Source organism: Fukomys damarensis, unplaced genomic scaffold (assembly GCF_012274545.1).
Source record: "Fukomys damarensis isolate Sample0158 unplaced genomic scaffold, DMR_v1.0_HiC HiC_scaffold_16, whole genome shotgun sequence".
Classification (NCBI taxonomy): Eukaryota; Metazoa; Chordata; class Mammalia; order Rodentia; family Bathyergidae; genus Fukomys; species Fukomys damarensis.
In genome coordinates, this window is record NW_022900928.1 from 51766125 (window position 1) to 51780095 (window position 13971).

A 13971-nucleotide genomic window follows, 5' to 3' on the forward strand; every position below is an offset into this window, starting at 1 on the left:
CTGTTTTTGCAAAAGTGACTTTTCTTCTCTGTAGAGGCACCTTGACATTGCAAAGCAAGGACAATAGATGCTGTCTTCAACAAATACTCAACATCTGTTTGGCTATAAACAGCTTCTTCCAGTAACAGAAACCAAATGGAAGTTTAGAGTATCTCATGTAACTACTTCAGTCCTTCTTAATATTGTCTTTTTAGTGAGTGTATATAAAAATTTAATAAATAGTGGTAGCAATGATAATTACTTCTGTTAAAAACTGTGAGTGTTCTAGGCAGTTTATGAAGTGCATTATGTACTTTTCTTCATTAATTCTAGAGCCCCTAAAATGTTTTAGAATCGTTACATTCTTAAGGGTAGGGTTTAAAAAGTTATAAGAAAGACAGCCATAGTTCCATCTGAACCTATGACTAGGAAAGGAAAGTATTTATCTTAAAGTAAGAAAAATTCAAATTAAAAAATGAACTCCCTTATGTAGAAAACAATTCAGAAGAAATTTAGATGGGTCAAAGATAGCTCAGTTGAGTGCATTATTAGGAAGCAGGAGTGATCATTGGTGTTATTTCTTTGGGGGTTTGTGTACACACTCTATCTTATAATTTACATTTTTTATATATACACAGACTTTGTTGTCAAATAAAGTGTTACAGAGGGTGGTAAATAGTAACAGTAAAGAGAAATGAAGAACTATTCTAATACACTACTTTTATTGGCTTTTGTTAAAGTATTTTCCTGTTGTAAAGTACCAACTTGTTGTTGGGTATGGAAATTCATTTGAGTGTTTCTCTACCATGACCCATGTCAGAGACCATTAAGTAGACAAAGAGTCAAATAAAATAAGAAACAAACTTTATGCCATTTTTGTCTGTAAAATGTTTAAACTAATAATATATATATTTATATTAATTACAATAAATGATGGCCAAAAAGTCATTGTCCACAAAAATTAGTCATAATTTGTATATTATTGGTATTTCCAAATAATTATATGTCAGGGAATGTACAAGTAGGCTTCTACCTGGAAATAAAAAATCCAACTGATAAATTTGCTTTAGAGTATATTAGGTAAGGAAAAAAAAAGTATGCAACTGTGATTTACATTAGGTTGATTTATATTTTGTGTACAGTGACTTGATTTCTCTTTAGGATTAAAATTCTGGATGTACAACTATGAAAAATTTAGAAACATTATTGTTTTCATTGAATTCTAACTTGCACGTAGAACTGAAGTTCTATGGGAACTTCATTCTGCTTTAGTCCTTAAGATTGAGCTATCAGCTGCTTGTAGTCATCTTTATTCCTTGGAAAAGATGAGACCTTTTCATTTAGCAACCAATCCAGGAACTAGATTTCACCACACCGACCACATCTTCCTTTTCTATATCATACTTGTATGTTTTTGGTCCTGAAAAGAAGTAAATGTAGCCTAAAAGAGACAAAGTTGAACCTGCAGTTACTGAAAATGACTTGGGGAGGATTTATAATTACATTTTCTTGAGATGGTATCAGTGTGGAGTTGGGAATTTGTCAAGTGGCAGTTAGCTTGTCTTCCAGATAGCTCTTCCGTGCCCTAGAATTCAGCACCTCTAATTTTGCAGCCATTTCTCATCTTTCTCTTTTGTTCTGGCCAGACTAACGTCCTCACTATGGGATCACCCAAAAATCCATCCTCTGTGCTTTGCGTTTCTTTTCAGGCCATGCTCCTTAAAGAAGCTGTCTCTTCTGTTCTTTCTCTTTTCCAGACAATACTCAAAACGGAATAACATGTCATGAAATATTCATCTACTGCTGTCAAGTCTGATCTTTTGTTTCTCAGACCATCTCTTGCAATTGTCATGAAATTTCCCGTACAATTCCATGATCAATTTGCTGAATTATATATTGTCCTGTTTTTCACTAATTTTACCTGTTTTGAGTGGCTGCACATTTCCCAAAGAGGCTCACCATTCCATTACAGCACAGGCCATGTCCAGACCTTTCTATATTTCTGAATAGTGCCAGCTTTGTTTTCTAAACTCATGAAGAGCATGACTGACTCATTCTGAAGATTCAATTAAATTTATTCAACTGAGTTTAATTTTACTTTCCTAGCTCTGTGTTAAGTTTTAGTAGTTCAGTGATAGAAAGGGGAAAGGCACTGGGAAGGTTGAGATGATGTCTATCTTGTTTTATTTTTCTCCCCACAATCTCAAGACTATTTTTATTTATTTATTTATTTTATTTTTTTGGCCCTGTGCTTGCAAGGCAGGCAGCGAAACCACTGAGCTAAATCCCTGGCCCTCAAGACTATTTTTAAAAGCTGAAGAAGCTTATTATTATATTGACCTGTATGGGCTTTATGATCTAGCTGACTAATGGAAAGAAACTGAACTTTTTTTCCCCTTTTTTGGTATTGGTGATTGAACCCAAAGTCTTTACATTGGGCTAAACCCCACCTTTTAAAATTTTATTTTATTTTTTATTTTTTTGGTACCGGGGATCAAACTCAGGTCCTTGTGCTTGCAAGGCACAGGCAGCAGAACCACTGAGCTAAATCCCCGGCCCTATTTTATTTATTTATTTATTTTTTGAGACAAGGTCTTGCTAAGCTGTCCAAGCTGGGTGTGAATTTGGCAATACTCCTGCCTTAGCCTCCCACAATGCTGGGTTTACAGGCATGCACCACCATGCCCAGCTTATATTTTTAAAACTTTCTACCAATAAAAAGAGAAACATAATGGCAGACCTTTTAGAATTCCTCTTTCTAGTGAATAATCTAGTTAGCTAAACTTATGAAAGGGTTCAGGGTCAAAAATAAGAAATAATGACTTCCACTTGCAAATATACTTTCTGTTGTGTTAAAGAAAAGCCCAGATTTCTTGTTAAAATTTCCACAAAGAAACTTTTTGGTGGAAACACTCACCATTTAATTCTACAGCAGCATCTATTTGGCCATGTACCCCTGAAAATTCTTCTTCAGTACTCTTTGGGTAGTCTTTTTCCATTTTCCTTTTTCGTTCATCGTAGCTGGAAGACATATTATTTTATAAATAAAGGTAATATGAAGTTTTTGTTGATTGTAGAGGACACCATGCTAGTCAGGTTTTTTTGTCCAGGTCTGATTCATGACTTATTCGACATGTCTATTTGTCTGCCTGTCTGTCTCTTTCTGTACACACACTCTTATATTTGAATTTCTTAGATAACCAAATAAAGCCTTTTTTAGGAACTTTTATTAATGGGCTTAGTGTACAAACCCATGGAGATAAGAGGTTGAACAAATAATGCACATCGGATGAATAAATGAATGTGAGAACTATCAGTGAATGCTAGTCAGGACAATCTGTAATAATTGAATCTATGCTTTTTAAGTCAGTTTAACTGAATTCCACTGCTTTTGTTTCCTGGAAGGAGTATATGACTGACCAAATGGTAAATTAACTTTCTTTTTGTGGATCAATATTAACACATCTTTTTGTTACCTCATTACATGGTATAAAGAAGACTGTGACTTATATGAATCAACATGACTATATGAACTCATCATTAAGCAAAGATGACACTTGCCTCTTTGGTAAGGCTTCATTTAACATACAAGAAAGTCCCTTCTTTGTTAGCACAGAGTTCCACATGGGGACATTCCCAGGTGAACACCTCACTCCTTTCCCACCCAAAGGTCAGATAATTTTTTCCTGGGCTACTGGGTAGTTTTATGTGGCAGTAGGTCACACTCAGCATCTCCTAAAATTTTTCATTTGGCTATGATTTCATAGGCCAGGGAACACAAATCTTGTGATATTCAGCAGAAGTTCAACTTTGAGAAAGTATTCAGGCTGAAATTGACTAGGGCTCTTTTGCTTTCATTTTGTTTTTTGAGCTGTTTCTCAGAGAATTAGGAGTAGGAAGAGAAACTAATTATCCCAACATTTCATTATAGTTTCTGTAACATATTAATAATTTATTTAAACTTTGTATGTAGACATTAGGAAGTCAGTGGCCTACATCCCTGACACAAGATTAACTACACTTCAGTTAATCAAATAAGAACATTGCTCAGGGCCAGGGATTTAGCTCAGCAGTTCGGTGGCCTACCTTGCAAGCGCAAGGACCCGAGTTCAATCCCTGGTACCAAAAAAGAAAAAACATTGCACAAACTATCAAAAACTATTACTGTCTTCATTATCATTTCACAAAAAAGATAGACTATCATCAAAAAGGCAGAAAAGACATAAACTCAGAATTAAAGTTTTTGGCAACAATCTGTCTCTATGCTCACACAGAATGTGCCTCTCGTGTTTATAATATTGTGGTTTGTTTTTATTTTGCCATGACCTGATGAAAATGTTGTGATGTCCTAGCCTTTATGGACAGATATTTGGGGATTTCTGAATAGAACAGCAAGCATAACACATCTTTTTAGATGGTTCTGGGTTTGAGTTTCTGATTCTATTATTGGTTGGCTCTGTGATGAGGAGAATATGATCTGAATTTTGAAGTCTGGTTTCCTCATCAGGAAAATAGTGGCCATGAGGGCAATTTGTATACACACATACCACATACCTGGCTTATGTAGACCCAGATTAGGTCCCAGCCATAAAACTCTGTGGTTTATTTTGTCCCCAAGAACCATTAGCTTTGACTTGATAGTATGAGGTTGAATGAACTTTGGGATTTGATCTGGGATCCTAAGTCAACAATAAGTTTAATTTTTAACCTTTCTTTTGTGTCTCCTTTTTTCCTTTTACTTTTTAAACACATTTTATTGGATAAAATTTTTCAGTTCCAGACAAGGTTGAGAGGAAGTAGAAAAGAGAGGGTTAGAACATGTAGGAGGTGGTCCAGAAGACCAGGTGAGGAAAAACATATACTGGTGTTGAGGATTTTGTCAAGATTACAAAAGAAAAGAAATTACATGACAGATTAGAATCATGGGCATTTTAAGAAAATAAATAAATAGTGAAGAGAATTAAGAATAAATATATGTGGTAAATATGTGGTAGATTTAGATTCAAAGGGCATGAAATGTAGCTTCAGTTGGATTTTTTAGCTCTGCAACAATGAGCTAGTTAGGTAAACCCTGAGGCACATTAAAAAAAAAACTATTAAACAAAGCTAACAGTATTTATTTCTTAATATTGTGGAAAAGGCAGATAGATGAGTGAGGTAATGCAAGAGAATACAAGCAAATACCTAGAAAGATCCCTGATACATGGCAAGCTAACAATAAATATTGACTAAATTTGAATATTAAAAATATTTTAGTTGATATCAACTGTACATTAGGTAGCTGTTAAAATCATTGCATATACTTTCTTGTCATCGAGTTTGTGAAATCTATCAAACTAAAAATAATAATTTGCAACTGTATTTCCTTTATGAGCATTTTTTTCATCATTTAATGTTGACTAAAGGGTATAGTAAATAAATTGTTGCTCACTTAAACCAGTAAACTTTGCTAGTAATATCATAATGATATCTGATGTAGTTTTACAGATATATTATCTCACTCTCCATATTTGTAGTCTAAGATTTTGGGGACAATTTTGGTAAGCTGTATATTTGTGTAAACTAAAATATATGCATAAGGGTCAATCCCCGGTACCCCCCCAAAAAAGCATAGAAATTAGATTTGTTAGGCATTTCCAGTGTTTTAATTGTGACAATTTTCTATCTTATGTCACTGGTCTGAATCCATTCTGACTCCTTTGAAGGACTAAACGGAGAGTTGAGTCTGCTGAAGGACTACAAGAGAAGGCAAGAAAGGATGGCAATAAAGGGAACTTATCGATAAGTTATCTAAGATGTTTTCAGGAAGTTTATTTAAGGTGATCCTTCTAGTCTCAATCAGGAGGGACAAGGAAAGAAAAACCTCAAATTCCCCCTTGAAGATAATCATAATTCCAGCCAGGAATCACATGACTTTCATGGAGGAAGAGGCCTTTGTGATCTACACTGAAGAAAGGTGGGGCCAGGGTGATCAGGAATGAAAATATTACAGACAGCTAAGCTAGGTAAGAATATCATACACAGTCAGATAGGGCTAGGTCCTTGAGAGAACAGGACAAAGCCAAGTACACATCACAACTATGGATGGAGACACATCTATTGGAGACCAGGCCTCATGATAAAGATGAAATGATTAGGCTTGCATACTTCCTCAAAAGATACACCCTGGGCCTAATGAAGTCTAGATAGACATCAGTCACCCTGGTAGGTAACAAAGACCTCTGGACCCATCATTTCATACAAAAAGTCTTTGTTCTTTCCTTGCACCTTTGTTATGTGACTTGTTTCCCCATTGGATCACTATAACCTAAGTGATTATACTTGTGACCTTATTGGTTACTCAGAGCTGTAACCCAACTCTTAACCTTGTTGTTCCTAGAATTCATACTTCAAGTTTTAGAGAATGCGAACTCATATCAGACATTTAACAGATTGGGAGGTAAAATATTTTCATATTTCAACTCCTTTATCAAAAGGAAAGCAGTAGAGTAAGAAGCTGCTATGCATCACCCCAGCCAAGTCAGGAAAGAAGAACCTATGAAGAAAATGACTGTAAGGATTTATAACAACATGGAAAAATATCTATGTTATAACACTGAGTGAAAAAAGCTCAGAATACAACATTGTATTCTTACATAGTTAAAGATGAAGAAAACTCTGGGAGAAAAAAATAGAGAAGAAAACAATACTAAATTGCTGTCAAAAGATGTTGCAAGCATTGACCACTGGGTAAATTTCTCTCCGTTTCTTATTTTCAATGTTTTCCATAACAAACTTCAAGTGCTGTTCTTGGATGCCTTCTTCCTGGGCAGCTTCATACCTCAGAGGACAGTTCTACCTGAGAGATTGTGGATTCTAAATTAATCTTTCCAGCCTGAGTTCTTTCTGAGCTTAAGACCTATCTATATCCAGCTCTCTTCCAGACATTTTTCACTCATGGATCTCACCATCATGTCAAACTAGAACTGACCCAAATAGAGCTTATTCATTTCCCTAATTTGGCAGTACTTCTTAAATTTGATTATTTTGAAAAATGTCAAAATCTAAATCCAAGATAGGACATCTGGGCTGGGGATGTAGTTCTGTGGAGATGTTAAAATGTTGCTTAACATGTATCAGGCCCTGGACTGTGTTCCCAGCATCACAAAACAAAATAAAACAACATAAAAAAATGACTTCCAACTAGTCATTCACCAAGATCTAAGTTTCTTCCTGTGTGAAAAGCAGTCAGATCTATCTCTTACTCTCTAACTCATCATCTCTGGCAGGCTTTTTGCAGTATATTTGTCTTCTCTCTTTTATTTAGCAATTCAATTAAACAAAAACTATATTAGCAGCACCATGTTGTTATCAACACAGTCCATTTTAGGACACTGGCATTACTCCAGAGAGAAAGCTTATCCTTTTAGTTATCCCTCTCCCACTTCCCCTCCTCACTGTCCATGCCTCTACAGCCCATGCCATCTTAGGCAATCACTAATTTACTTTTTGTCTCTCTCAACTTTCCTATTCTGGACATTTCATGTAAATGGAATCATATGTGTTTTTTTGTGACTGACTTCCTTTACTGCTTTTACTTCCAGATTCATCAATATTGTAGCACGTAGCAGCACCTCATTTGTATGGCCATTGGATGATCTTACCACATTTTATATACTGATTCAACAATTGATGGGATTTGAGTTTTTCTACACCATTGTGCTATTAACAATGCTGCTGTGGATATTTGTGGTTTTCATGTGTACATACAGTTTCATTTCTCTTGGGTATATATACCCCTATGAGTGGAATCCTGGAATGGTACTTCTGTGCTTAACTTTTTGAGTAATAAGAGACTGTTTTCCAATATTGCTGCCCCATTTACAGCCCCATCAGCAATTGTATGGGGTTCTGATTTCTCCTTTAAGAATTTCATAGTTTTTTCAATTACATTTAAGATGTTTGCGCAATTTTGAGTTGATTTTCATATATAATGTGAGGTAATGTTCCAACTCTGTGCTTTTCTATGTGGCTCTTCATTTGTCCCAGTATAATTTGTTGAAGAGACTATCATTTTCCCCATTGAATGGCCTTACTACTGCTCCAAAAACTAATTGGCCATGGACACATAGATTTATTTTTGGACTCTAAATTGTATTCTGCTAGTATGTATGTCTATACTTCTGCTAGTATCATACTATTTTCATTTCTGTTTCTTTGTAATAAGTTTGAAATCAGGAAGTGTAAGTTCTCAAAATTTGTTTTTCCTTTTCAAGATATTTTGACTGCTTAAGATCCTCTAAATTTCCCTATGAATTTTAAGAAAAGTTTGTAAAATTGTACAAAAAAGCCAGAGGTATTCTGATTAATTTGGAAAGTATTGCTACTTTAAAAATATTAAGGTTTTTGATCCATGGACTTGAACTATCTTGCCATTTAGGTCTTAATGTCTTTCAACAATATTTTGTAGTTTTCAGACTAATAAGTTTTCCACTTCTTTTGTTAAATTTTTAGAGTATGCCTTATGATTTTGTATTAAAAGATTGAATCATAAGCAGATAAAAATGTTTTGCTTACTTTCTTATCTATTTGATATTTATTTCATTTATTCTTGCTTAATTGCCCTGATTAGAACCTCCGGTAAACCTTGAATGGGAGTGGTAAGAGTGGAAACTTTGTTTTGCTCCTGATCTTAATGAGGAAGGCAACCAATCACCACTGAGTATGGTATCAACTGTGGATTTTCCATAGAAGCATTTATCAGATTGAAAGTTTCTTTCTTTTCCTAGTTTGTTGGATTTTTTTTTTGTTAAGTCATAAAATGCTGTTAGATTTTACAAAATCCCTTTTCTGTACCACCTAAGACGATCATGTGGTTTTATTTCTTATTCTACTGATATAGTACTTACACTTTTTGTTTTTTGGATGTTAAAGCAGTCTTATATTTCTGGCAAAAATTTCACATTGTCATTGTGTATAATTTGTATATGTTGCTAAATTTGTTCACTAGTATTTGGAATATTTTGTCAACAATATATATTGATCTGAGGATTTATTTTTTTACTATGCTTTTGCCTCATTTTGGTATCAGGGTAATAAATGCTAGCATCAAACACTGAGTTAGGCAGTGTTTTCTTCCATATTTTTGAGAAGTTTGTGAAAAATTACTATTCATTCTTCTTTAAATGTATTGGAAGGAATCACCAATTAAGCGATTGGTGCTTGAGATTTTCTTTGGGGATAGTTTCTGATTATTAATTCAATCTCTGTTATAGATCTATGCAGAATATTTCTTTCTGGCTCTGTTATGGGTTTGTATTTTCCTAGGATTTTTTTCATTTTATTTAAATTATCTAATTTATTGATATTTAGTTATTCATAGAACTTGTTCATAATCTTTTTATTTCTGTAAAATTAGTAGTAATGTTCCCTCTTGCATTTCTGATTTTAGTAATTTTTTTTTCCTTTGGTATTGGGGATCTAACTTGGGACCTTGCACTTGCGAGGCAAGTAATGGAAACACTGAGCTAAATCCCTGGCCTGATTTTAATAATTTAAGGTTTCTCTTTTTCATTTGGTCACTATAGTAGCAAGTATGTCAGTTTTGCTGATCTTCTCAAAGGACCAACTTTTGGTTTCAGTGATATTCTCAAATTGCTGATTTATAGTCTATTCCATTTATTTCCACTGTAACCATTGTTTCCTGCTTTCTGCTTGGTTTAGGTTTAATTTTCTGTTGATTTTCCAATGTATTCAAGTAAAAAGTTATTGATTTGAGGTCTTTGTTCTTTCTTAATATAGGCACTTACAATTATGTTTCCTTCCGGGACTTGTTTTCACTGTATCTCATATGGCATTTTAATTTTCATTTATTTCTTAGTATTTTCTAATATCTGTTCTGATTTCTTCTTCAATCTTTTCCAGTTCTATAAATATTTATACATTTTTAAGTTTTTCTTCCTTAATTGATTTCTAACTTTACACCATTGTGATTAGTGAAAATACTTTGTATGACTTCAATTATCTTAAATTTACTAAAACTTGTATTGTAGCCTAGCATGCCATCAATCCGGGAGAATATCTATGGGAACTTGAGAAAATTGTGTATTCTTTTCGTGTTGGTTGGAGTAATCTATGTATATCTGTTGGTTTGGTATACTTTTCCTTCCTGTTGACCTATTCTCTCCATTAGTAAAAGTAGAGTATTGAAGTCTCAATCTATTTCAGCTCCATTGTTAATTTCTTTCATTTCTATTTTTTGCTTCATAATTTTTGGGAGCTCTGTATTTAGATTTATATATGCTTCAAATTGTTTTCTTCCTGGTAGATTTATCCTTTTGTCATCATAAAATGCTGCTCTTTATCCTTAATAACATTTTTAAATTTTAAAGTTTGTTTTATCTGATATAAGCCCTGAGTATAGCCAATTAAGATTTCTTACAGTTGTTATTTGCATGGTGTATTTTCCATACTTTTATTTTCAACTACTTGGATTTTTAAATCTAAAATATATCTCCTGCAGACAGCTGTAGTTGAATCTTCTTATTTTTAAGCATCCAGTCTGATAACTGCTACTGTTTGATTGGTCTAATCCATTTACATTTGATATTACTGATAAAAGTGGTTATGTTTCCTGTATTGCTTTGTGTTTCCTCTGTGTCTTCCGTTCCCTCTATTTCTCCTTACTTCTTTCTTTTGTGTTAGTGAAACTTTCTGACATTTTCCTTTATGATTATATTCACTATATTTAGTTAAATTATCTCGTTAGTGGTTGCTATAAGTCTCACCATACGTCTTGACTTACAAATGTCTGCTTCAGATTTATACTAACTCAATTCTAAGGAGATACAGAAATATTATTCCTAAATAGCTCTTTCCTCCCCTTTGTGGTTTTATTGCTATACACACTAAAATCTATGTATGTTACAAGCCCCAAAGTGATTTGTATAATTATAATTTTATATAATTTGATGTCTTTAAAGAAATTCAAAGAAGAGAATAAGTGTATATTTGTGACTTTGGTTATATTATTCTTCTTGTTTATCATGTCTAGTTCTCCTCTTTTGCTCTGTGAATTTGAATTACCACCTGGTGTTATTTCCCTACACAGTTTTGCTCCTCCCCACCTGCTTTTTGGGCTGCTGGCAAATATACTATATTTCTACATGGTAGCCCCAACAATACAATTGTATCCATATTGTTTTATATAATTGACTTTTAAATAAGGTAAGAAAAAGAATAAATATGCATTTATAATATGTTATGGTTACGTAATTACATTGGTTAGTACTCTGTTTTGTGTGTGGGTGGATTTGAATTATTCTCTGGAGTCACTTGGTTTCAGCCTAAAAACTTTCTTTGATATTCTTGTAAGGGAAATTTCTTAAGTTTGTTTATCTGAAAATGATTTTGTTTCTCTTTAAAAGATAGTTTTGCTAGATATAGGTTTCTTTTTCTTTTGGTACCAGGGGTTGAACTTGGGTCCTTGCACTTGCAAGGCAGGCCAATAGGTTTCTTGATTGAAAACTTTTTCTTTGAGCTTTTAGCTGCCTTCTGTTCTAATTTACCTGGATTCTAGTCATGGAACCTCTACTCTAGTCATATTGCTGCCTCAGTTATATTTTATAACACAAAATGGTACCAAGTTAGTCTCTTATTCAAGATACCTAAACATGTACCTCTTTTAACTGAATAATACTCTCTTGTATATATGTACCACATTTTCTTTTTTTTTCTCCTCATTGAGTTTATTGGCACATTTTAGGTATACAGTACAGTTACATTCATCATTGGGATCTTGTACCTTTCCTTTACATGATAGGTCTTGGTTCTCATTTTTCCCCCTTACCCCTGCCCTCCCTTCACCCCCTCCTCCCTTCCCTATTTACAAATACTTTATTTCCATTAACATATACATCTTTTCTGCAGCATAAATAGAGCTCTTCCTAGAAAGTCCTTGACCTTTGTAATCTCTATATATTCTGTTTTCCTTGGGCTGCTTCTCTCTTTAGTCATAATGAATGCTTCAGGTTTCCCCCATGATCACAGGCTAGTTTGTGCCTCAGTGCTTTTGCTTCGTCTGCTCTCTCTGCCTGGAAGCCACCCACTGCACCCACCTCCTGCCTAGGAAACTCCCACACAATTCTTAAAGTAGAACACAGTCATCACTTCCTCTGAGAATTCTTTCTCCATAGCTTCGCTAGAGTTGGCTGTTTCTACTTTTTTTTGGCCCCCAAAGCAGTCTTCTATTAGAGTACTGTGGCTCTTAGATTTTGGTTATTTATTCTCATCACTGATAACATGAATTGAGTGATTATTATGTGACAGACACTTCACACTTTTGTCAAATTTAATCCTTTGGCATTGTGAAGTAGGTATTGTGCCTACCTGCATTTACAGATGATAAAACTGAGAAGTAAAGACAATCCAGACAGCCAGATGATTGATGTGGAATTAAGATTAACCCTTGTGCTCTCTCATTCCTAATACGTTTTCTATTTCCGTCCTCTCCCCTATCCTCTCCTCTCCTCATCCCTTCTCTTCCTCTCTTTCTCCTCCTTTTCCCGCTCCTCTTCCTCTGCTGCTTCCTCCTCCTCCTCCTCCTCCTCCTCCTCCTTCCTCTGTTTCCCTCCTCCCCTCTCATTTTATGGTGCTAGGGATCCAACTTAGGGTCTCACGCATGCTAGGCAGGTGCTCTATCACTAAGAAACACTTCTAGCCCCCATTCTTACTACTAGCAAACGTTATACCTTCTGTTGAGAGTCAATTGCCCTTACAGAGTCTGACACATAATTATGCCCAATAAATGTAAGTTGAATGTGGTAATTAGGTAATAAATTTTTAAAAATTTTGAGATATTAAAAATAAGATTTTGGGGGCCAGGGATTTAGCTCAGCAGTTCGGTGGCCTGCCTTGCAAGGGCAAGGACCCGATTTCAATCCCCGGTACAAAAAAAAAAAAAAAGATTTTGAATTCTATTTTGTTATTCTTCCATGATGACTAATTGTAACATCTTTAATAAATAAATAAAGTTCTTTCCAGTATTCTTAGAGCATCTAGGAAGGAGAGAATAAGGAAGATGTGTCCTACTTCCAGCTCTTAGAACCCAAACCTACTGGCCCCAAGCCACCTCTCAATCCTATACAGGGGAAGTTCTTTATTTTCTCATATGTTGCATTCACTGAAACTGGGTCTAAATCCTATAAATCATAGGAGCTCATAGAGAATTTTCCTGATAATAAGCATATTTTTATTTTACCTATGTCAAGACTGAACTAGCATCAGGATTAAAGAAGAGCCCGAGATGTGACTAAGGAAGGTGAGAATTAACACACTGTCAGTGGAAATCAAGATAGAAAGAATCTGATTCTAGAACTTGAAGCTTGTGGCTTTCTGTGTTTTCAGGCTAATCATGTGATTATATAAAACTTCACCTGTCTCCTTTGCCCCTCCCTCTAGCTTCCTTCTTCTTTCTGCTTAGAACAGAGATGTATACTGTGAAACTCCACTGGCCACCTTACATCAGGAGGCAACCATGAGAGTGGAAGCCATGTGACCAGAAAAGAGGGGAAAATATTAGAAAGAATTTGGGCCCTTACTGACCACAGACCCACAATCTGGCTCTGAGTTTGCTGGATTTCAGACATTTTACATATATGAAAACCAAATCCTTATGTGTTTTAGCCACACTTTTTGGGGGGTCTCTATTACCAGCAGCTAACCACAAAACCAACACTAGACTTAAATGTTGTCATACATGTGAGGCCCCGAAAAGCTTCTTGTGCAGAATTCAGAATGGTTTATGACATTAGGAGGGCTGAAGACTTTTCTGAGCACTTGAACTGTAGGTTGGGCTATTTGTGCATTGAGCGGTGCATGTATCGGAGTGTGTGAGTAGAAGATTCTCACTCCTGAGACTCATTTTCCATTAGGCATCCTTATTGGGTAGTTAGGTACTTAGAGATGCTACATCTATGTTTTTGGGTTACTGTGGTACACTGAATGAGTTTATTG

The 13971-nt window shown here is 34.9% G+C and overlaps 1 protein-coding gene across 1 annotated transcript in view; it reads right to left on the minus strand.

Moving 5' to 3' along the window:
- Positions 1-1319: 1319 nt before the first annotated feature.
- The window catches only part of Mmp20 (matrix metallopeptidase 20), a 53734-nt gene continuing 41082 nt past the window's right edge, over positions 1320-13971 (minus strand). Inside the window, exons 9-10 of the mRNA XM_010642049.1 lie at positions 2897-3000; positions 1320-1420 (exon numbers count right to left, since the gene is read on the minus strand). Coding sequence (XP_010640351.1) covers positions 1320-1420; positions 2897-3000 — 205 coding nt within the window. The remainder of the gene's footprint in view (positions 1421-2896; positions 3001-13971) is intronic.